The sequence below is a fragment of the Monodelphis domestica genome, chromosome 1, assembly GCF_027887165.1.
Source record: "Monodelphis domestica isolate mMonDom1 chromosome 1, mMonDom1.pri, whole genome shotgun sequence".
In the NCBI taxonomy this organism is placed as follows: domain Eukaryota; kingdom Metazoa; phylum Chordata; class Mammalia; order Didelphimorphia; family Didelphidae; genus Monodelphis; species Monodelphis domestica.
The window spans coordinates 467,230,902-467,253,939 of NC_077227.1; the positions used below are offsets into that span (position 1 = coordinate 467,230,902).

At 39.8% G+C, this 23,038-nt stretch overlaps 1 protein-coding gene across 1 annotated transcript; it reads left to right on the forward strand.

Annotated features, from left to right (window-relative positions):
- Positions 1-4,920: 4,920 nt before the first annotated feature.
- GTF3C5 (general transcription factor IIIC subunit 5) lies at positions 4,921-22,416 on the forward strand. The gene is made up of 11 exons (XM_003339628.4): positions 4,921-5,090; positions 6,595-6,814; positions 8,384-8,582; positions 15,654-15,849; positions 16,659-16,763; positions 17,982-18,096; positions 18,444-18,524; positions 19,166-19,263; positions 19,962-20,044; positions 20,657-20,799; positions 21,511-22,416. Exons 1-11 carry the CDS (start codon positions 4,968-4,970, stop codon positions 21,708-21,710), a joined length of 1,563 nt encoding a protein of 520 aa, XP_003339676.1. The 5' UTR covers positions 4,921-4,967; the 3' UTR covers positions 21,711-22,416.
- The last annotated feature ends 622 nt before the right edge of the window (positions 22,417-23,038 follow it).

The window sequence follows — 23,038 nt, forward strand, 5'->3', positions numbered from 1 at the left end:
GCCACATTCCCTCCAACATTTATCATTTTCCTTTACTGTCATATTGGCTACTTTGATAAGTGTGAGGTGGTACTTCAGAGTTGTTTTAATTTGCATTTCTCTAGTCAAGAGGGATTTAGAACAGTTTGTCATGTGATTATTGATAACTTTTATTTCTTCAACTGAAAACCACCTATTCTTTTACCACTTATTAATTGGGAAATGATGTTGATTCTTATAAATTTGACTTAGTTCTTTATATATTTGAGAAATGTGATCTTTATAAGAAAATTTGGTACAATTACCCCCCGCCCCCCGTTTGTTGTTTTCCTTCTAATCTTGATTGCATTGGTTTTGTTGGTATGAAACCTTTTAAATTTGATATAAATAAAATTATTCATTTTACATCATGTAATGCTATCTCTTGTCAAAAATTCTTCCTTTCTCCAGAGGTCTGTCCAGTAAACTATTCCATGTTCCTCTAATTGACTTATATCACTCTTTAATTTTTAAACCATTTACCTATTTTGACCTTATCTTGGTATAGGGTGTGATTGATCTAAACCTAATTTTTACCATACTATTTTCCAATTTTCCAAGAAATTTTTGTCAAATAGTGAGTTCTTATCTCAAAAGTTAGGATCTTTGGGTTTATCAAAAACTATATTGCTGAGGTCATTTGCCCCTAATCTGTTTCTTAGCCAGTACCAGATTATTTTGATGATTATTGCTGTATAGTACAGTTTAAGATCTGTGTGGCTAGGCCACCATCTGTATTTTTTCCATTAGTTTCCTTGATATTCTTGATCTTTTGTTCTTCCAGATGAATTTTGTTATTATTTTTTCTAGTTCTATAAAATACTTTTTGGTAATTTTGTAAGGAGTAAAATTAGGATTGTTGACTAAATATATTATACTAGTGATTGCCAGGGATTAAAATTCAATCCCAATAAAATACTCGTCAGTTTAGGATTTTTATGGTGGTTTAATTACAATAGAGGGAAGAAATTAAGAAGAAGAGAGAGAAAAGGGAATTGAACTGCTCTGGCAAGCCAGATAGGAGTTGGAGGTCAAGGAAAGGAGGAAATCAGTCACCTCATCTCTAAGTCGCAAACACCAAAAATCCGCCAAGACGCCAAGAACACCACCATGAGCTCCCAATGCATAAAAAATGAGAGAGAGAGAGAGAGAGAGAAAGAGAGAGAGAGAGAGAGAGAGAGAGAGAGAGAGAGAGAGAGAGAGAGAGAGAGAGAAAGTGATACAAAATATATAGAACGTTCTTTACATCACTTCCTGCTTCTCACATGTACCAATGGTAGCTTAAGCTTGACTTAGAGCAGCCCACTTGTTTTTGATTTGTCACTTGTTAGCACATGTTGGTCATAGGCCATCCTCCTCAACACTTAATCCTTAAGTAAGGGTGTATACATTCCTGGTTGCTAGAATTCTAAGACTAAGCAGGGTGGAAGAAATCTAAAATTCACAGTTTGATTGGTATGGAACTAAATAGGTAGTATTGTCGTTTTTATTATATTAGCTTGTCCTACCCATGAATAATTAATGCTTTTCCAGTTGTTTAGATATAACTTTATTTGTGTGAAAAGTGTTTCTATAATTTCTGTGTTTGTCTTGGTGAATAGGTTCCCAAGTATTTTATATTGTCTACAGCAGTGATGGCAAACCTTTTAGAGACTGAAAGCCCAAACTTCAACCCTCACACTGCATGTGAGCTGCCCCCTTACCCCAGGCAGGGGAGGGAGGAAGTACTCAGTGGGTTACTGGTCAGAGGGGCAGATCATGTGAGAAATGCCCTCACTGTTGTGGTGGAGAGGGGAAGGGGAACAGACCCCTCTGGCATACATGCCATAGGTTTGCCAACATGGGTCTAGAGTGATTTTAAGTAGAGTTTCTCTTTTTAACTCTTGCTGCTGAGTTTTGTTGGAAATATACAGAAATGCTGATGTGGATTTATTTTGTATCTTGCAACTTTGACAAAGTTATTATTTCAACTTTTTTAGTTGATTTTATAGGATTCTCTAGGTATGCCATCTGTAAAGAGTGATAGTTTTCTTTTCTCAAAGCTTATTCTATTTCTTTTCTTGTCTTATTGCTATAGTTATCATTTCTAGTAAAATACTGAATAATAGCAATAATAATGGGCATACTTGATTCACCTCTGATTTTATTGGGAAAGTCTTAGCTTATTCACATGACAGAAAATGTTTGCTAATGGTTTTAGATAGATACAAAGTCAAGGTCATACATTACATCCTGAGACATCTCTTGTCCTGACTTTTGTCTTGCCACAGGACTTCTATGACTGGTAGAGTATGGATGATGAGTTTGTGTAATTCTGCTTCACTTAAGTCTAATTCATGTAAGTCAAGAAATCACCTCGTGATGTTACTAGTCCTCTTAGGAGATGAAGGATGAGCAATAACAACTGAAATAGCCAACTAAAATAAGCAGGTTTGGTTACTTCACAGGTTGATAAAATCAAAAAGTCTGCTGTCTCTATTCCTTTCAGGTTGTTAAAGCAAGATGGCAACCCTTGGGCCTGGAGATTTCAAAAATGCAATCTGACTGATATAAAAGGTTGAAAACAGGTTTATTGCAGTAAATATCAAAGAATGGGTTAGGGTGGAGGACCAAGGAAATCCCTAGGCTATTAAAACTATGCTTAGCCCATCTCTAAGAGACTTTCACAAGTCTTGCTTCTGTTTCTTGGTGCTATCTCATAATCCTCCCTGACTGTACTAAGACCCCAAAAACAACCTATTCTAGCTTTCCTAATCTTTTAGTCTCTCCAAAACAGTTTTTGGTAAAGGTATCAGATCATGTTGGCTTGATCAGGATTGGTGATCAAAACAGCCTGATCACCAAAGTTGCAGGCTAGGCCTGTGGAGGTTAAGTAACAGTTCAGGCAGTCAAGCAGGGTTTCTCTCTTCAAAAAGTATCACAGACAGAATTCAATCAGATCAGGAAATGACTGGGAATATCTCAGGATCACAGGAGTCAAACACAGAAGTCCACAGGGAAATCACAAGCAAGATCCCAGGAGATCAGAGTCCAGAAGCTGTGAACTCTCTCATTGCTCTGAGCTTCTCATCCAGGATGGCAGTTCCTTTCCCAGCAGTCCCCCTCTGAGAATTCCGAGAGAGACCCAAGAACATTTTTTCAGCTTGCACTCCAGCCAAGATCCTATATTTTTACTCTGCATGCATTGCATTTTCCTGTATCTTTCTTTCCTTTCTCTCACAGTATGAACAATAGCTAACATTTACCTTAGAGCTCTTTAGAGTTTGCAAAGAGATTTATGTACATCATCTCATTGGATCCTCATAATAATCCTCTGAGGTAAGTGCTAGTATTATCCTTATTTTATAGGTGAAGAAAATGAGGCTGAGAAAAATATCTTTCTTAGGGTCACAAAACTGTAAGTACCCCAGACAGGATTTGAACTTAGGTCTACCTGACACTAAGTGTAATACTTTATCCATTGTAATGCCTACCTGGTCCAAATATCAATAATTTTAATAGTTTTACAACTATGCACTCTAGCACACTAGGACATGATAATTAGTATAGAACAAATTTTCTGCATGAAGATGGACAGGAACGTTTGCTTTTGTCCATTGTGATTAAGGAAGATCTAAAGGAGGAAGGACAATTGAATTAGACTTTCAAGCATGAGTAAGGTTTAACAGGTCAAGGAGGAGAAGAAAGGGCAAGTAAATTATAGTGACAATCCTCCCCCTCTCCCACATTTTATACTGAGGGTCCCCTAGTGTCACCTGCAGTGACAGCTTGGCACAGGTCCAGCTTGAATAGACCTCATATGGTATCCATTGTGTCCTTTCAATGGATTGCATGCTTTCATTTGGAAACTGGCTGTTTCTCAGGGTACTTTAAGTAGTAGCGGGGTGAACTTTATCCACTACCCATTCCTTGATCCTCATCCTAATGTGGGTTGCCATGCAGACAGGTTGGCACCATGGCCATACTACCATCACCCTTCCCTAAAAGCAATAAAGCTTGCTTGCCACGGAGCTTGCCTGAGCTGTCAGTTCTTTGGACAAGACCCTAGTTTTTTTTGCCACATCAATCCTTCTTGATTGCTCCCTATTGCCATTAGGATAAAACATAAACTCTTCTGTTTGCTTGCAAAGCCCTAAATGAGTTGGCTCCAGATTTTCTTTCCAGGCTGATTGCACATGATTTCCCTTCTCACATGTTCACTTCTGGCCAAATTGGCTGCTGTTTCTGATTTTTCTATTAAGAGGCAGCTTAGTGGTGAAGTGGCAATAAAGACCAGCTTCAGGGTTAAGCACGTCTTCAAGTGCTGCCCTTGACAGATTCCCCCTTAACATTCTTTGCCTTCCTTTTGATTATCTACAATTTATTCACAACCTATCTTGTATGTACACAGTTGTTGGCATGTTGTCTACTCCCTATTAGGTTGTGAGTTGCTAAAGGGCACAGGGGATATCTTTTTCTTTTCTTTGGATCCTCTGTTTTACACTGTGCTCAGTTCAGCACATGCCATGGGCTTAATAAATGCTTGCTGAAGGCGACTGGCTGTGTGACCCTAGAAAGTTCACAATCTCCCGGCTGGGGCTCCGTAGTCTTGAAGACTATAAGTTGCAGAGATGGTACCATAGGTACTGACAGAGGGAGTGTCCTCATTGGAAGCTCCTTCTAATCATAAAATCACAGGTCGCTACAAAAACAAACAAAAATTTTAGTTGTTTTTTAAAAATAGACTTAAAACTTAAAAGACTTTATATATATGTAAGTTGACATTTCCAGCGTTAGCCACCAGGGGGAACTCGTTCCCTTGAGCTTTCCCTCGGCACGCGAAAGGCTGCAAGGGAGGAGAAAGAAGTGGGAACCTTTCTCTCCCGGAACTTGTGACAAGATAGATTGGGGGAACGGTTTGGGTGAGTACAGGAGAGCCCGCCACAGAGCACGGCAGGAAGTAGGGAGTCATGGCGGCCGTGTCGGTGGAACTGCGGCAGGAGCGGCGTCTGGTGTGTGTGGAGTACCCAGGCGTGGTGCAGGACGTGTCCAAGATGCTGCAGACCTTGGGTGGAGAGGAAGGAGTTTCCCGGGTCAGGACCGGCGGGACCTGGAGGGCAGGGGCGGGCTTTATTCTCCAGAGCGAAGAGAGCGGAGAGTGCCAGGCTGGGGAGAAGGGGAAGGAGGAGAGGGAGAACGGTCTCCTAGGCAACGGGGAGGAGGCGAGTAGTCTCCTTGGTAACTAGGTCTGGGAGCGTAGTTCCTCGCCTAGGCGTGGAGGTTAGGAGATTCCCTTTACAGGGCTTCCAGCTTCCGGTCCAGTACTCTTTCCCCTTGCTGCCCACTTTATATTGAAAGCGACTAGCCGCTCCCAATCCTGCTGGCTTGTGATCGGATAAGTTATATAGTCATAGAAAGGCCCTCAGAAGCCATCCAATCTGGTCCCTGTTTTTAACCAAGAGGAGAGTGGGACCCAGGTTCATAAACGTAGCCAATGTCAGATTGGATTTTAGCACTATATCTTTTAAGTCAGTGTACCTTCCACTGTACCAACCTACTTCTCTGTGCTTGTTTTTTACGATCCATTTCCTGAAAGTATTACTTGTTTATTAAATTTTCTCTCCTTTGGACTAAATCATTTTTGATGGTAGGGTGGTAAAGGATCTTTCAAAACACATCAAGTTTCATAAGGGCAGTTTGCAGTTTTAAAAAATGATATCTTAAGAACAATGGGATTTGTTGAACCGTATTTTATATATGTGTGTATATATGTAATATTTCATATACATATATTTCTAGGTGTGTGTGTACACACAATATATACACATATATCCGTCCATATACAGGTATCCCTTCCACATTTCAACTTTTTCCATTGCTATTTTAATATATATATATATGTATATATATATATATATGTATGTATGTATCTCATAGGTCAGCAGAAGAAATTAAGTTGGAATTTTGGGGGAGTTTTGCTGAGATAGAGAAAGCTTAGAAACTCAGAAATGCATAAAATATATGTACAGTATTATAAAATATCAACATGTTTTATCTTTTAATGCCATAAATATACCCAATTTCTTTTTTATGTTAAAATAAGTAAAAAGTTTAAGTTAGCAAAAAGAACATGAAAGTAAAAATATTTTTCTCAAATTTTCAGATTGGTTGGGGAGGAGTGAGGTACCACTTATCCCTTTGGTGTGGAAGGGATACCTGTATATTTTGCCTTTGAGGGAAGGAAGGGACTGTTATTATTCCCCTTTTCTCACTAGAGAAAAATTAAAAGATACAAAGACTTGAAAGAATTCCATTGTCAAATTGAGTTTCAGATGAAAATTTAGGCATTCTGACTCCCAGTTCTTTGAGTCTTAGTTTCCTCTTCTGTAAAATGATTGGATTGTTCTGAATGGTCATTAAGGTTCTTTTCAGGTCTAAAATTTTATATTCTAAGGTCCCTTTCATTTCTTAAATTATTTAGCTCTCATTTTGCATCTTCCATCCCTTCCCAAAGTCTTTAGTCAAATATAGAAAGGCTTTGAGGCTGATATGTTTCGTATAACATTTGATGTCTTTTCTACTGAACCTTCAATGCAGATCTATGCAGATTCAGCCAAAAGGTTGGAGCTGTATTTCCGCCCCAAGGATCCATACTGCCACCCTGTGTGTGCCAACCGTTTCCCTACCAGTAGTTTGCTGTTTAAGATCAAGAAGAAGACAAGACGGAAGAGAGCAGAGGATGGAGGAGTGACAACTACAGAAATCAAGTTTGACACAGAAATTTTGGGCATCATTACAACTGTTTACAAATTTCAAGGTAAAGGTCCAATGGGACCAAGTGGTGCTCTTAAAATAGATGTAGGAGATATAAGAATAAGAAAGGAAAAAGAAAGTAGGTAGAAGGAAAGAAAAGATGTAAAGAGAAAGTAAAGCAAAAATATGCAAAATATAGCTAGGGATAAAGTGCCCCCAAAACTACTTTAAGGCTTAGGCTAGCAGAATGGAGTAATAAGATGGTGCTTCTTCTGGAACCAGGCTACTTACTCATGGGATTAAAAAAATAATGTACTTCAAGCTTAGGATATTTCAGTGAGCTAGACTAGAATCAGACTGTAGAACTGGAAAAGATCTTTGAGGTCATCTAATTCAGTCCCCTCATTTTGCAGATATGGAAGCTGAAATGCTAAGAGGGAACCTGTCTTGTCCAATATCACTATAATAGCTGTTTAGTGGCATGACTAAGGCTAGGCTCCAAGTATCCTGATTGTTCCATCTTTTTCTGTCAGCTTCTGTCATGCTATGATATTACATAACCAGAAGAATGTTTATGTTAATCCAAGCAGTTAAGTGAAACAGTTTGAATTCAAGTTATGTTGTACTGCTATTGCTATCTCTTTTTTTTTTTAAACCCTTACCTTCTGTCTTGGAGTCAATACTGTGCATTGGCTCCAAGGCAGAAGAGTGGTAAGGGCTAGGCAATGGGGGTCAAATGACTTGCCCAGGGTCACACAGCTGGGAAGTGTCTGAGGTCAGATTTGAACCTAGGACCTCCCGTCTCTAGGACTGGCTTTCAATTCACTGAGCTACCCAGCTGCCCCCTATTGCTATCTCTTTAGCAGAGTAAATTGCTAGTTTCTTCTGCCTAAATAATTTTTTTTTTACTTTTTTATTATGGAAAACACGCTTCAATATTGGTCATTGTTGTGACACTCATACAAAAGCAAAATCCAAAATAAAGTCCTAAATACATTGTTGTGAAAGATAGTGTGCTTTGATTTGCATACACCCGACTCCAACAGTTCTTATTCTAGAGGTGAATAGCATTCCCCATTATAAGTCTTTCAGGATTGTCCCAGATCATTGCATTGCTGAGAGTAACCAAGTTTTCACAGTTGATCATTCCATAGTATTGCTGTTCCTGTGTACCATGTTCTCCCAGTTCTGCTTATTTTGCTATGCATTAGTTCCTTCAGATCTTTCCAGCTTTTTCTGAAATCATCTTGCTCATCATTTCTTATAGCACAATAGTATTCTATCACCAACTTGCACCACAACTAGTTCAGCCATTCCCAAATTGATAGACAGCCAATTCTTTGCCACCACAAAAAGAGCAGCTATAAGTACTTTTGTACAGGTTGGTCCTTTCCCCTTTTTCATTATCTTTTGGGGATACAGATCCAGTCGTGGTATTACAGAATCAAACTTTCTCCTAAAATCAATACTTGCTTAGAACCATAAAAGTTTATTAGAAGGTTGGTGCCTGGAAGTCAGGTGCTCTTAGGTAACAACCATAGAACTTGTATTGTGGTTATGATTATGGCATATTTTTGATCATTGTAATTGTAATTGATCATAATAATTGCAATTTGTCTGCCTCTCTTTCCAGGGATGTCAGATTTCCAGTACCTGGCAGTCCACACAGAAGCAGGCAACAGAAATACTTCTATGTATAACAAAGTTCTTATGCTCAAACCAGAAAAGGAAGAATTCTTCAACCAGGAATTACCTCTCTATATCCCCCCACCAATTTTCTCTCGCCTGGACACACCAGTGGACTATTTCTACCGGCCGGAAACACAGCATCGGTTAGTATCTTCCATACTACTACCCTTCAACTTCTAGGAAGCTTTCAAAGAGCTCAGTGATCAAGCCAGTGGTATTCTGGGTATGTGTGCAGTAGAGCTATTCAGTTTTAGATTGATATGCTGTTCATTTGATATAGTTCCATGTGAGGAAGAACACATGTTTTTGAGAACCATTGTGGTGTAATGCAAAGAGTGCTGGCCTGGGAGTCAGAAGAACTGGGATTGAATTCTGCCTCTATAACATTTACAAGCTATGTGAACATGAAAAAATCAATTATCCTCTTTAAACCTTCAGTTTTCTTATCTGTAAAATGTGGATAATAATACTCATAATAAGATAGTATATATTAAATGATTTGCACATTTTAAAGCACTACGTAAATGTTAGCTACTATTATGATTTATGGTGCTCTCCTATAAAGAGAATTGTGGAAAATTAGAGTGTGTATCATTTCTCTGTCCACACTACCACTAAGAACAGTGATCCCTGATGTTTTGGAGGTACATAATCTCTTTATATATATGGACAGAAATTCCTAATGATTTGATTTGTCAAGTCAACAAACATTTATCACTTAATGTGTTGCCAGGCACTGTGCTAAGCACCACTGTGCTTTCCAGTCTATTAGTTATCTTCAATCTCTCCCTATTTACTGTCTGCTTCCCTACTGGCTACAAACATGCCCACTTCTCCCCTATTCTTAAAAAATCCTCATTTGATTCTTCCATGTTCACTGTCATTCTACTTCTTTTCTGCCTTTTGTAACAAAATATGAGAACAGATGCCTCTGCTCCTTCTCCTCTCCCTTTCCTCAACTCCCTCTGGACCAGCCTCAGCATATCACTGAACTGCTGGCTCCAAAGTTATCAGTGGTCCCCTGATCACCATGGCCTTTTCTCAATCCTCATTCTTTTTTTTTAAATTTTAAATACTTTTCCATGGTTTCATGATTTATGCTCTTTCCCTTCCCTCCCAAAGCCAAAAAGCAGTTCCACTGGGTTATATATGTATTATCACTCAATACCTATTTCCATATTCATTTTTGTAAGAGTAATCTTTTAAAAACTAAGACCCCACATCCATGCCCATATAAATAGGTTATATATCAAATGTTTTCCTTCTGCGTTTCTACTCCCACAGCTCTTTCTCTTGATGTGGATAGCATTCTTTCCCATAAATCCCTCAGGATTATCCTGGATCATTGCATTGCTATTAGTAGCAAAATCAATTACATATAATTGTTCCATAATGTTTCAGTTTCTGTGTACAATGTTCTCCTAGTTTTGCTCATTTCTCTCTGAATCAGTTCATGGAGGCCTTTCCATTCATGTAGAAATCCTCCAATCATCATTCCTTACAGCACAATAGTATTCCATCTTCATCATCTACCACAATTTGTTCAGCCACTCCCCAGTCAAGGGACACCCCCTCATTTTCAAATTTTTTGGCCACCACAGAGTGTGGCTATAAATATTTTTGTACAGACATTTTTTCATTATTATCTCTTTGGGGTACAAACCTAATCCTCATCCCTCTTGAGCTCTTATGCTGTTGAGCACCATCTTCTTCTTGATCCCTTTTTTTCTCTAGGTTTCTGGGACACCACTTCCTCCTGGTTCTCATCTTTTCCCTCTTTTGCTAGACCCTTATCCAGGCCCACCCACTTACTTCCAGTGCTTCACAGAACTGTCTTTCGGCCCTCTTTTCTACTTCTAGACTATGTCACTTGATGATCTCATTGACTCCTGTGGATTTAATTATCATCTCTTCTGATGCTTCTCAGATGTATCTATCCTACCTGGAATTCTCTGTGGACCTTTAGTTTCACATTTCCATCCACCTTTCACACATCTCAAACTGGATGTACAGTAGACATCTTAAACTCAGCATGTCCAAACTGACCTTATTATCTTTTCCCCTAAACCTTCCCCTTCCTTCCAGATTTTCCTATTACCACTGAGAGTACCACTGTCCTCGAAGTCCCCCAGGCATCATCCCTGACTCCTCCCTTACTGTTTTTCAACACCACCCTACCCCCATATATAGTCTGTTGCCAAAGTCTGTCAATTTCACCTTTGCAATGTCTCTTGAATATGCTCCATTCTCTCCTCTGATATTGTTTTCTCCCTGAAACGTACCTCATCTCCTGTTACAATGGCCTTCTGGTTGTTCTGACTGCCCCAGGTCTCTCCCTACTCCCATCCATCCTCCATTTATCCATTAGCTTGATTTTTCTAAAGCACCAGTCCAACTATGTCACCTCCTTTAGCAATAAACTCTAGTGGCTTCCTATTACCTCTTATTCTGAACATACTGCACTGTTCACAACGGTTAAAATGGAAAGAGTGTTTGTGGCCTTTGATGCTTTTATTTCTTTACTGTTTGTAGTTTCAAAATGTTCTATCCATCTGAATCTATCTATCCGTCTATCTATCAGAACATTTCAGAACATAAGTAAGTAAATACATTTATATTATATAAATATAAAATCCCTCTTGGTGTTCAGATCTTTCATAACCTAGCCCTTAGTCCTCTTTCACATTAACACCAACCCATGTAGCCTTTGATCTAGTGACACAGGTCTCCTTACTAATCTCTTGCCAAAATATTCCCTTCTCTCTGCTCTAGCCATTTTGCCTAGCTGTACTTCATGCCTCATATGTTCTCTCTTCTTGTCTTTGGGTCCTGGCTTCCTTCAAGGCCCAACTGAAGTTCCAACTTCTGAAGGAAGCCTGTCCTCTTAATTCTAATGCCTTCCCTCTATTAATCTTTTCCTCATTATCCTGTATATAATTTGCTTTGTACATATTTGTTTGCATTTCATTAACTTGTGAACTCCATGAGGACAAGGACTGTCTTTTGCCTTTCTTTGTAATCCCAGCACTTAGTACAGTGCTTGGCACATAGCAGGTATTTAATAAATACTTATCAATTGCCTAAATACTTAACATTTATTAATTATTCAAGTCTGTAGCTTGTTTGTTCACTGGCTAGAGCCCTTTGTTAGCGATTCCAAAAATGTGAGTTGTAACTGTGGATTAGCCTAGTCTGTCTTATCACTGAACCTCAGCCAGAGGTTTTACAGATACGTGCCCTTGGTCACAAAAGGAATCTGGCAAAGAATCTGTAGTTGGATAGTTTGAGTATATTAGCTTATACTGTTTGCCTTCTTTCTCCACATATTTACCAAGATAATTTTAATAGCTATCCAGATGCATGATTTCTTATGTTAAGTCTAATTCAGATAGGCTCTATAATATTTGAAACTAACTCAGAGCTAGTTGTAAGTAGTGACTTTTGTATTCAAAGAAGGGTACATATAGAGCTCTAGGGTGCCAGTCTCTGAACGGTCATTGCTGATCTCTGAAGGTAGGGGGCAGAGCTTCTCTCTAACTGTTTTGATAATATAAAAAATGTCATTTAGCATGCATCTCTTAGGAATAAATTCTCACTCTTCACTGCTTCCCTCAGTTTTAACCAGTTTAATATCAACTGGTATTGATATTGCCGATACTTCTTAAATTGTTCATTAAACAACTCATTTCCCCATTTAAGTTAGTGAGACAAATAAATAACTTATGAGGTCTAGAATGAATTGACTTAATTTTACTGTGGATAAACAGAGAGTCACTTATGTGTAGACACCCATGTCAAACTGATACTAACTCTGGAACTTTGATTCTTTTTGGCAATCAGGTAATCATTTATTGGCTTAATTGAAGATGAAGTGCAGATGAATCTGCCATGGTTTTTTTCTCTCCAAACAGCTCAATTTTCTTTTTAAACAATGACTTTAGATGGGGAAGAAGGTAGAGACCAGCAGAATCCCAAGTCTCCAGGTTTCTTCTTTGCTAACAGGGCCATTTGTTTATAGTTTGTCTTATTTGCTTTCTGATGAAAGAAAAAGAAATTTGGGGGGGGGGGAGGGATAAAGAGGAAGGGCACCTGTTATTTTTCCCCAGGAAGGCAATAAGTTATTTCTCCAGGTTGTCCTTGAAATTGGCAGGAAAACTCATCTATTTCTCTATTTCTGGGACTGCCTTACTTGACCCTTTCTAGTATAAAATTAAGTTTCTTACTATAGAGGTAGCAATTGATGAAGTTGGAGAAAAGGCACCTGCAGTGATTTGAGAACCAGTCAGTATTCAAAGGTATCTTGCCTTTATCTGTTTTCAGTTTTCTTATTTTTAGCTGAAATCAAGTTCCTTTATGTTGGTCCTGCTAACTTCCCAAGATTTCCCATAATTTTTTTTAAAACCTTTACCTTCTGTCTTGGAATCAGTACTGAGTGTTGGTTCCAAGGTATAAGAGAGGTAAGGGCTAGACAATTAGCATTAAGAGACTTGCTCAGGGTCACCCTGCTAGGAAGTATCTGAGGTCAGATTTGAACTCAGGACTTCCTATATCTGGACTTGACTTTCTATCCACTGAGTCACCTAGTTGCCTCATTTTTTTCCCCTCCCTTACTATTTTAAATATATCTAGAATCACAATGACTTTCTCTGTCCTGGTAAAATGGAAATGTTTCATTGGGGGATCCTTCATTTGGCAGTTCAAGTTTTTATTGGCGACAGGGAAAATTTAACTATTTCTCCCAAAATATTATCTTGAAGAAGAAAGCTCAGACTACTTTTACTTCATATTCCTCCCCTTGCTCATGGTTTACCAAAAAAAAGTTTGTTAAAGTGCCAGAATGAATGACTAAGGGTAGATCTTCCTTGAGAATTCAATAATAAAAAAGATTATCAGCTCAGCAAGTAGTTATTCAACACTGTGTGTAGAACACACATGGCTAGGGACAAAACATAGACCAGTAAGAGATCTACTCCCCAGGATATTACAGTTTAGGAGGAGGATTTAGCACATGTACTTAAATAATTATAATACTAATACCAAATATATATATATATATATATACAAAGTAAATAAAACAAAATGAAAAAACAAAACAAAACAAATAAAATGCTATGCTATATGACATCTAAGGGGAGACAGGTCATTTCCAACTCAGAAGTTGTAATACTTCATGTCTGTCAGGATGGCTTAATTATCACCCTTCTTAAAGGCAGGAGGATAGAAAGAATGACTTTTTAAACTCAGCTGTCTCTATGTGGAAAAGCATATATGGTTTGCCTTTTCCCTCCACACATTTACCAAGATAACTAATAGCTATCACCAGTATGCATGATTTCTTATATTAAATCAGATCCAGATAGTATCCTCTGGCTTTGCAAATTGTTTTCAAGACCAGTATCCTGTAAAAAAATCTCTTTTAAGCTACAGGGTATATATTTTTTTTAATTGGAAGAGACATTAAAGATCATCCAGGCTATCCCCTTCATTCAGAGGAAGAAATTTGAGGCCTAAAGCAGGTAAGTGACTTGACTAAGGACCCCCTGATTAGTTAGTGACAAAGCTAGGATTAGAACTTGGGTTGGAATTCAGCAAAGGCTACATGTATTAAGTAACTAGAGGTAAATTTTGAAGGAAACAAGGGATTCTAATGAATGAATAAAGAAAAATCAGTACGAATAGCCATGGCTGTTCTGTAAGGCAGAGAGTCCAGCTCGCCATCATTGGGAAGGGAAAGGTGAGCCTAAGGATCTAGTGAAACAAGAATTCTGGATTCATTTTTATAGAGATAGCAAGTGGGGAAAAGGAAGGAGGCATTGGCAAGAAGGTTAGGGGAAAAGGGTATTCCATGATTCTTGTTCCACCAGGCTCTCCATTACCCATTGAAGGGGCTCCTCTTGATGGAACCCAGAAACTCCTCGTAAATTGTAACCTCCTGGGGAGTGAATATCTTACTGAGAAGAACAGTAAGGTGGCTACTTTGACTGTGAATGAGACTGGAAATGTAGGTTGGAGTCAGGCTGTAAAAGGCTTTAAGAGCCAAACAAGTAGTCCTCTTTGATTCTAGAGGTAGCTATTGGAGATTTTTTAAAGGGGGAAGTAGAAGTGACATGGTCAGGCTTGAGGAAAATCACTTTATTGACTTTATAGTGGATGAATGGGAGAGAAGAGAGCTCAGGGAGAGCAATTAAGAGGGTATTGCAATAAGTGTAATGAGGGCAAGATAGATGATAGCTGTATGATCACAGTGGCAACTAGGTGGCTCTGTGGAGAGAGAGCCAGTCCTGAGATGGGTAGAACTGGGTTTAAATCTGACATTTCCTAGCTGTGTGATTTTGGGCAAATCACTTAACTCCAGTTGCCTATCCCTTCCCATTCTTCTGCTTTGAAATTGATACTTAGTACTGATTCCAAGACAGAATGTAAAGGTTTTTTTTAAAAAGGAAATTGATCCCAAAGGGAATCAGAAAAGCAAGTAATGTCTTTTATGCTCCCGACCTAGTTTCATTTAGGTTTTCAGAATATGATTCCATGCCATATAATAACTCAGATTTACATAGTACTTTAAAGTTTGCTAAGTGTTTTTTTTTATAAGAACCCTGTGAGAGAAGTAGTACATGTATTATTATTCTCGTTTTACAAATGAATAGACTGAGGCTTAGAGAAGTCCAGTGCCTTATCCAGTCACATAGCTGGTAAGTGTCAGAGCCAAAAATCTCAACAGAGGTCCCTTTACTACCCAGCCAGTATTCTTTCTATTCTATTGTACTCCTCCCTCCTCTGTAGGTCAGTCAACTAAAGTTCTTAGTTGAAACCTGATTGTGGTGTGGAGGTAACCTTAGGATCTCAAAGGTTATACCAGCAAGCACATGTTCTGTCAATTGCTACCAAGGTAGAAAGATTTCATGCACAGCATTGTGATAGCTATATCTGTTTGTCCAGGAATTAATGCCTTAACAGATTTGAAGAGATTCATCAATGGGAAGCTGGCTGAGTGCTAGGATGTGGTCATTAAACATTTCATTAAAGCCTTTTAAAAGAAAAAAAATAGAAGATTGGCCACAAGGTGTTAAATTTTTTTACCATAACAACTCATGAAGCCATCTGTGGAGATGTGAAAGAGAAATGCACCCTAATACAAGCATGATTCCCTGAAGGTTTGAAGGATGTCTGTTGCTCTCTGTGCTTTACATTGTGCTGGTTGTGTTCTTCCTCAGGGAAGGCTACAATAATCCACCTGTCTCTGGTGAGAACCTGATTGGCCTGAGCAGAGCCCGGCGCCCCCACAATGCCATCTTTGTAAACTTTGAAGATGATGAAGTGCCCATGAAGCCCTTAGAGGCTGCTGTACAGACCTGGAAGAGGCTCTGCACCAATCCTATTGACAGGAAGATGGAGGAGGAGCTAAGAAAGGTGGTAGCCAGAGTGCTTCATTCAAACTTTGAAGCCTTCTCAGAAGGAGCCTTGCTGTTGTTGACTGCCCCTTATTTGTTCAGCTGTTCTCTTACTCTTTAGCTGTTTGGATTTGGGAGGGGTATTTACTCTTTTGTTATCGGTTCATTAGCAGATGTGAATTTTTCACCTCTAGTTTTTAGTTCTAAAAATAATGTCAATAAGTACTAGGCCTTGTAATCTCAGGACTCTTCCTTCACACCTCTGGCAAGCAGCTTCCACTTGTGTAGACAACTAAAATGAGGGGGTGGGTAGAAGTGGATTGTCCAAATGTAGCTTGTAGTTGAAATTTCTGGATTTAATTAGTTCTCAGGTGATTCCATTATTCCACTTGCCCTTGACAGACAAAGTTTGCACTGTATTAATTTGTATGTGCCTTTGGAAGAGTCAACATTCTGTTTTCCCAGCTAGATTGTGAACTTTCTTTTCACCTTGTTTTACAATGCTTGGTGCCTAGTGAATAATGAATCAATATGATTGAATCACTGAATTGAGCCTTATTCCCCTATTTAAGGGGAAGCACAACTGAAGTTTTCCATTTGTTTTCTACTTGTTACCAAGACCAAAATAATTTATCACCAATGTAAGTCATTCTTAGAAGTGCTCTTTCAAAGAGCTTAGAGTGGGAACATTGTAGGAATTTTAGATTATGTGTGTTTAGCCCTTCCCATGCCCCACTCTTTTCTCTAATAGGAATTATCAGTCACAGATCTCATGCCATTCCAAAAGGTATCTGTATTGGAACCTGAGTGTAATTTTTTTTTCTCTAGCTGTTTGACATTCGTCCCATCTGGTCTCGTAATGCAGTCAAAGCCAACATTAGTGTCCACCCAGATAAACTCAAGGTCTTGCTTCCCTATGTGGCTTATTATATGGTGAGTTTCCTGACATCTATCACCTGTCTCACTGCACTTGGCCTTTTTGTATTGCTCTGGTTGTCTCTTTTTTGGTTTGTAGTCTCAGAGGATTTAGAGTAGAAAGGGAATTTAGAAATCATCTACTTAAACAGTCATTGAATCGTAGCAGTGGTCCCAAGATCATTGCTCAAGAGCCATGTTGTGACTATGGCATGCATGCCAGAGGAGGCTGCTCCCCTCCCCCTCTCCACCACTCCTGAGGACATTTCTCACATCACCCACCCTCTGCCCAGCAGCCCATTGGAAATGCTACCTCCCTCCCCTGTCTGGGGTAAGGTGGGCAGCTCACATGTGGTGTGAGGATTGCATTTTGGGCATTGTCTCTAAAAGGTTCACCATCACTGCTCTAGAACAAGAAGAAACCTCAGAGCAGCCCCCTTTTTTTTACAGTAAGAAAACTAAGGTGCATAGAAGGGAAGTGACTTGTCCAAGGTCCTCTGTAGGACAGGATCCATTATAATATTGTCTCACCTGTAACAATCTCCAAACTTGGACCCTAAGAACAATATATAGATAATTCTCACTTTACATAAATTAACATTATGCAAATTGGACTTTATGGAAAGAATTCTGAAAGAAATCTGCATTCCAAAAAAACACCTGTGTTAACTTTATGATACTATGCCCACTCCTGCTTTTGTCCCTCTGCTCCATGTTTCAAAGCTTCCTTCTACCCCCTAAAAAAAGTCCAAGTGAAAGCAGAAGAATGGACTTGCACAGAGATTGATGCTAACCAGATTGGGAGGGGAGAGGGACTTGCCTTGAGACCTCTAGCACCAAGATAGGTATATCTGGTTTTGTGTGTCTGTCTCCCATCTGTCTGAGCTAGTTTATCCTTGGGTTGCCCATTGTCTCCTGTCTATGTTCAGTCAAGCTTGTGTCTGGCCCCCACATACTTTTGAACCTTGTGCTGACCTTCTCCCTTCATTGTTGTGAAGCCCCCTTCCTGCCTTCCTCCTTTAACCTAATCTGCAGGCAGGTTTGCATTCTATATAAATCACTTTACATAGAAGTTTCTAAAACTGCTCACTTATGTAAGTTTGAAGGGAGAATTGTTTGTATTAGGAAGATTTCATTATTATGATCAGTGTATCCCTGAGAGAGAGAGACAGGAATTTATTAGTTCTTCAGGATCCTGGAACACTAACCCACCTTCTGGAATTGTACCTTTTACAGATAACTGGTCCCTGGAGGAGTTTGTGGATTCGGTATGGATATGACCCCAGAAAGAACCCAGAGGCTAAAATTTATCAAGTCCTGGATTTCCGGATTCGCTGTGGGATGAAATATGGTAAAATAAACTGCCACAACAAAAACCAGACACAAAACCATCCTTCACCTAGTTTGTTTTCTTTTAGCCTTCTTAAGTTTCTAATTTGTTTATGTATGCCTACCCTCTTTTTTAATAGGGATGAATTTCTAACTCTTACCACCAAAGAGACTAAGAATATTTTATATATTTACTCAAATAAGAATCCCTTCATAGCTTGGGCTTCCCAGTCTCTTCAGTCCCAGTCAAATATTTCTTTCTGTTTTGTGTCTCTTCCTGATCCTAGTCTTTTCCTCTTTGAAGCCAACTGTTTTCCAGGAATCCTCTTTGGGCCCAACCTCAGTTGCTCTTCTCTCCTTTGTCTTTAGGCTATGCCCCCAATGACATGCCTGTCAAAGCAAAACGCAGCACCTACAATTACAGCCTCCCCATCACAGTCAAAAAGACACGTAAGTAAACATGGCTGTCTTAGGTAACTAAACAAAGGTTGTGATTTCTCTTCAAGCCAGCAACTCTAAAAGAGCCATATGGGAAGACCAATGAGATTCAAGTTGAAATCATCTTAGAATGGCATAAGATCTTGCAAAAGAAAGAGTGGGGTGGGTGGGGAGGAAGGAGGGAAGAAGAGAAGGAGAGAGAGGGAGAAGAAGAGAAGGAGGGAAGAAGGAAAGGGCATTTTAAGTTTTTACAATGAGTACCCAGTGCTGTTTTAGCCCTAGGATTACAAATGGAGCAAGCTAGATAATTTCTTATCTCAACTTGCCCCCACAATCTAAAGTCAAGTAGACTGGGCAATGAGAGATAATAGAGGGCAGGGCACACCCAGGTGGTGGCATTCTTCCCACTTGGCCATTCCAGATGGATTAGGGAGAGGGAATGGTAAGACAAAAAGTTGAGTCAACTCTGGTGGCATTGATCTTTCTAGCATCCTGGATTCAGATCTGGCATGGATCTTCTATAGTAGCCAATCCATTTCCTCATTTGGCAAATGTAAGAGATAATGAGCAGGAACATGGGCATCAACAGAACAAGTAAAGTTGAATATAATATTTGGTAGTGTTGAATTCCAAAGCTTCTTGTTTTCTCTCAGCCAGCCAGTTGGTCACCATGCATGACTTGAAGCATGGATTAGGCACATCGGGGACAGGGGGTAGCAAGAAATCTGCCTCCAACAAATACAAGCTCAAGGTGAGTGCTCTTTGTTTTGTCCAGAGCAGTGATGGAAAGAGAGACAACTGGTTGTGGTTCTTGATCTTTGCCAAATATGACGGCCATAAATTGGCCCCTTTCAGGATCTGTTTTATGCAGGACCCGTGTCCTATTTGGACTCTGGAGTACAGCTTGGGGCAGTGCCTCAAATTTATTTTTACAAATAAATGTCCTTTGACCCTTTCAAATCTTGTCTATGGACGCTGTGTGAAAGATAGACAAAGTACTTAGTCAACATCCTGAGTATCTAACATCCAACAATGGGCAAAGGGCATTGTGGGAATTTCAGTCAAAGAACAAGTATTTATGTCTAGTCTTGAATGTCTACTTGGGAAGGTTAGGTATGTAACTACATGAAGCAAATGGAGAACAAACAGGATTAAGACACTATCATCAAGTATGAAATTATGTGGTACAGATTGTAAATGTTGTAGGATTGATTTCAGAAAAGGGAGAGGGAGATAAAAAAAGCATTTGGACTGCAGCCTTTCTTTTATTTCCATCTCCTCACAAACCTAGGCTTTTTTTCCCCCTAGTCCTGAATGCTTTAAGATTGTAGCAACTGGAAAAATGCCTCTCACTGGCTGGGACTGAACTACAGAATATCTCTCTTTGATGGTGAAAACACTCTGAGAAGAGTAGCTTCTACTAACCCTTCCTGTTTTTTGTTCTCTCAGGACTCCGTCTATGTCTTCCGGGAGGGGGCCCTGCCACCATATCGGCAGATGTTCTATCAGCTTTGTGATTTAAATGTGGAAGGGTAAGATGAGGCCCTGGGTCGTATGGGGAAGAGTTTAAGGAAACAGGCTTCTGAATTTCATTTTTAGGAATTTCTTCTCTGACATCCTTCCACTTTTTCAGGCCCTTACCTTTTTAGCTGTGATAGAAAGTTAGATTTCTATCATGTTTGGTTGTGTTCATCTCTCAAAAGCTGTTCTTAAACAACCCCCTGTGTATTACATTTCTCCTAAGTCACTTAGTCTTTGTTAAAGGAGCAGGAGTTTGACTGTAAAAACATTTACTCCTGTTCATGTAGTTGATCACAATCCTTCTCTGATACATTTACATGTTTGTATAGGAATTCCTAAACTTGGATGCAGCCATTTTCCCTTTTTTGATTAGCAGCTCTGTTGAGAGTGGCTTAGGGATATCTAAAATTTTTTGTGGATTCAATTAACTTCACAGGGAGAGAGAGAGTACACCTTGTTCCTTACAGTAGACTCATTGGCAGGATAGCAATCAATCCAGGATGACTAGGCACTTTTCTTCCTTCACTATCTCACACAAAGCCTGCAGGAACTGTACTGGTTGGCCTTATTAGTGCTTTCTTTGGGTCTTTATTTGCCTCTGATCCAGCCCTGGCTGCTTGTAGGTTACAGAAGATCATCCACCGTAATGATGGGATGGAAACTGAGTGTACAGAGCGTGATGGTTGGTGTCTTCAGAAGACTAGTGATGACCTAAGGGACACCATGTCCTTGATGATCAGGCAGATCATTCGCTCCAAGAGGCCTGGTGAGATGCTCCTGAGGGCTCAGAGTATGTTGAGCCCAACAGGGTTAGGTTCAAGACCCAGCTTTATTATTGTTGTCTTTTCATGTCTTTGGACCTCAGTTTCCCCATCTGTAAAAAAGGAAATTTGAACTAGATGATTTCTAAGGTCTTTCTAGCCCTAATATTTTAGATTTGTAGGATAATGTTGGCTCTTAGGGTAGTTTCTTCTGGAACCAGATTTAGGTAGTATTGGGGCCCCTCTTCACTCATGGGAAAGGACCAGACAGGCATTAGGTGGTAGCTGAGCCACAGGACCAGCTCTGAGTGGCTCCTGAGAACTGGGTTTAATTTTTCTCCTTGAGGTAAGAGTGGGACAAGGATTTAGCTGATCTCTTAAGTTCCTACTTCTTATCCCAGGCCCATTCCCCTTCCCTGTTGATAGGCAAAAATGGCATATGGAGACCAAGGCCATAACTGTCCCAACAAATCACTTCCATCCCATCCACTTCTACCAGCCAATCTGGCAAGGGAGAAGGCCATAGGAGGAGAAGGAGAGAGACCTGTATCTGTGCTGTACAGGTATTGAGGGCAGTGAAGAAAGCCAGGGTTTGGGAGACATGCCTAAGAGTGATCCCTCCCTCTGTTCAGCGGGATCTCTAAGCCACCTCTATTCTTTTGGGTCAGTGGTTTGGGTACTGAGGTAACAGTCTTCTTTTTCCCTTTTGGACCCAGCTTTATTTTCAAGTGCTGCTAAAAATGAAGGTGGAAAAGAGCGGTTAACATATGAATCTGGGGAGGATGAGGATGATGATGAAGAAGAAGAGGAGGAAGAGGAAGAAGAAGAGGAAGAGGAAGAGGAGGAAGAAGAGGACTTCAAGCCCTCTGATGGGAGTGAGAATGAAATGGAGACTGAGATTTTGGACTATGTGTAATGCAGGGAGAGCCTAGCCTCTGGGCCCCCTAACTTACTTTGGGTATTACTAGACCCTTGGCTTGAGAAGGGAGATAATAGCTTCCCCTCCTGTCCCTTCCCAGCAAAGACTAGCAGATGACATTTGCAGGGACACTCACTAGATGTAGTTCCCATTCAGCCACAGTCTCCTAGGACTGTACTAGCTTGTCTGCTCTGGACTGCCTCAAGTACTGAATAATATCCCAAATTACCTGCTGCACCTTTCATTCCTGGATCCCAAGAAATCCCCCTCCCCCCACTAGCTTCAGTTAGACCCTGCCATTAGACTTTTTTTGATACCATTATCCAGGTGTCAGATATGAAGGTTTGTTGTATATGTGCATTCACTGTTTCAAATAGCCTTGTAGCTCTTAGTATATATATTGTGAGGTGGAGATGGTCTAGCCATTGGAGTTCCATGAAACAATAAAAGGTCAGATCATCCTATTTGTGGGTTGTGCAATAACAGACCATGACAAATAGTACAGCAATGACTTGGCTCTTGGATTGGGCACCCTAGGTGGGTAAGACCAAGGCAACATGGAGTAGCTTATAGGGGTCTAGGACCTTTCAGCAGCTATTGGATTTGGGTTTGACCAGTTTTGTGTAATTCCTACCTGGATTAGCTCTGCCTAGAGCACACTTTCTTAATGGAAGTTTCTTCAATAAATGATTTTTCCAAAGGACTGGATGATTCATGTGGAAGAGTTTGTTTTTATTTTTTTAATCAAGGAGGAAACCTGGGAAGGAAATCAGAATTCCCTAGGGCCTAGGACTCCTCCTTATGTCCATGAAATCAGGCATCTTTTATGACTTGAAGATTTAAAGGAAAATATCAGCAAGAAATGAGAAGATGAAAGTAAACAGAACAGCAACAATTACCAGAAGGATAGCAGAAAAGATGAATGAATTAAAAACAATTGCAAAGTGCAATTTTCCAGATCGCCTCTAACTTCTAGTCTAGGTTCTTCTTGTGGGATTTAATAGGATTGTTATCCCATTTTAACCTTACCTCCAGGAGTGGATTCTCTGTTCTCAGAGTCCACTGTCTTGCCTTGTCACTAGCTGCCCTGGTCCTTCAGCTTTACTTGACCCTGAAAAATTTCTCACTTGAGATCATTTTGCTCTGGCTTATTTCTATCTCTCTGGGAGTTATCTGAGGTAATGAATGTCTGGTTTTGTTTTGTTTTTTCTCCCTTAACCCATTTTCCTTTGTGCTTTTTGAGCTGATGCTTCCTACACCTTTTTTGTCTAACATGGCATTTTTTGTAATTGATGTTTTTCCACTTTAGTCTTCTTCTAATGCTT

Bases quoted from the DNA above. Each gene is read 5' to 3' on its own strand.
- GTF3C5 (XM_003339628.4), top strand. From the start codon at position 4,968: ATGGCGGCCGTGTCGGTGGAACTGCGGCAGGAGCGGCGTCTGGTGTGT. The intron at 16,764-17,981 runs GTGAGTTTCCTG...TACCTTTTACAG, and splicing joins CCTATGTGGCTTATTATATG to ATAACTGGTCCCTGGAGGAG. The intron at 20,800-21,510 runs GTGAGATGCTCC...TTTTGGACCCAG, and splicing joins CATTCGCTCCAAGAGGCCTG to CTTTATTTTCAAGTGCTGCT.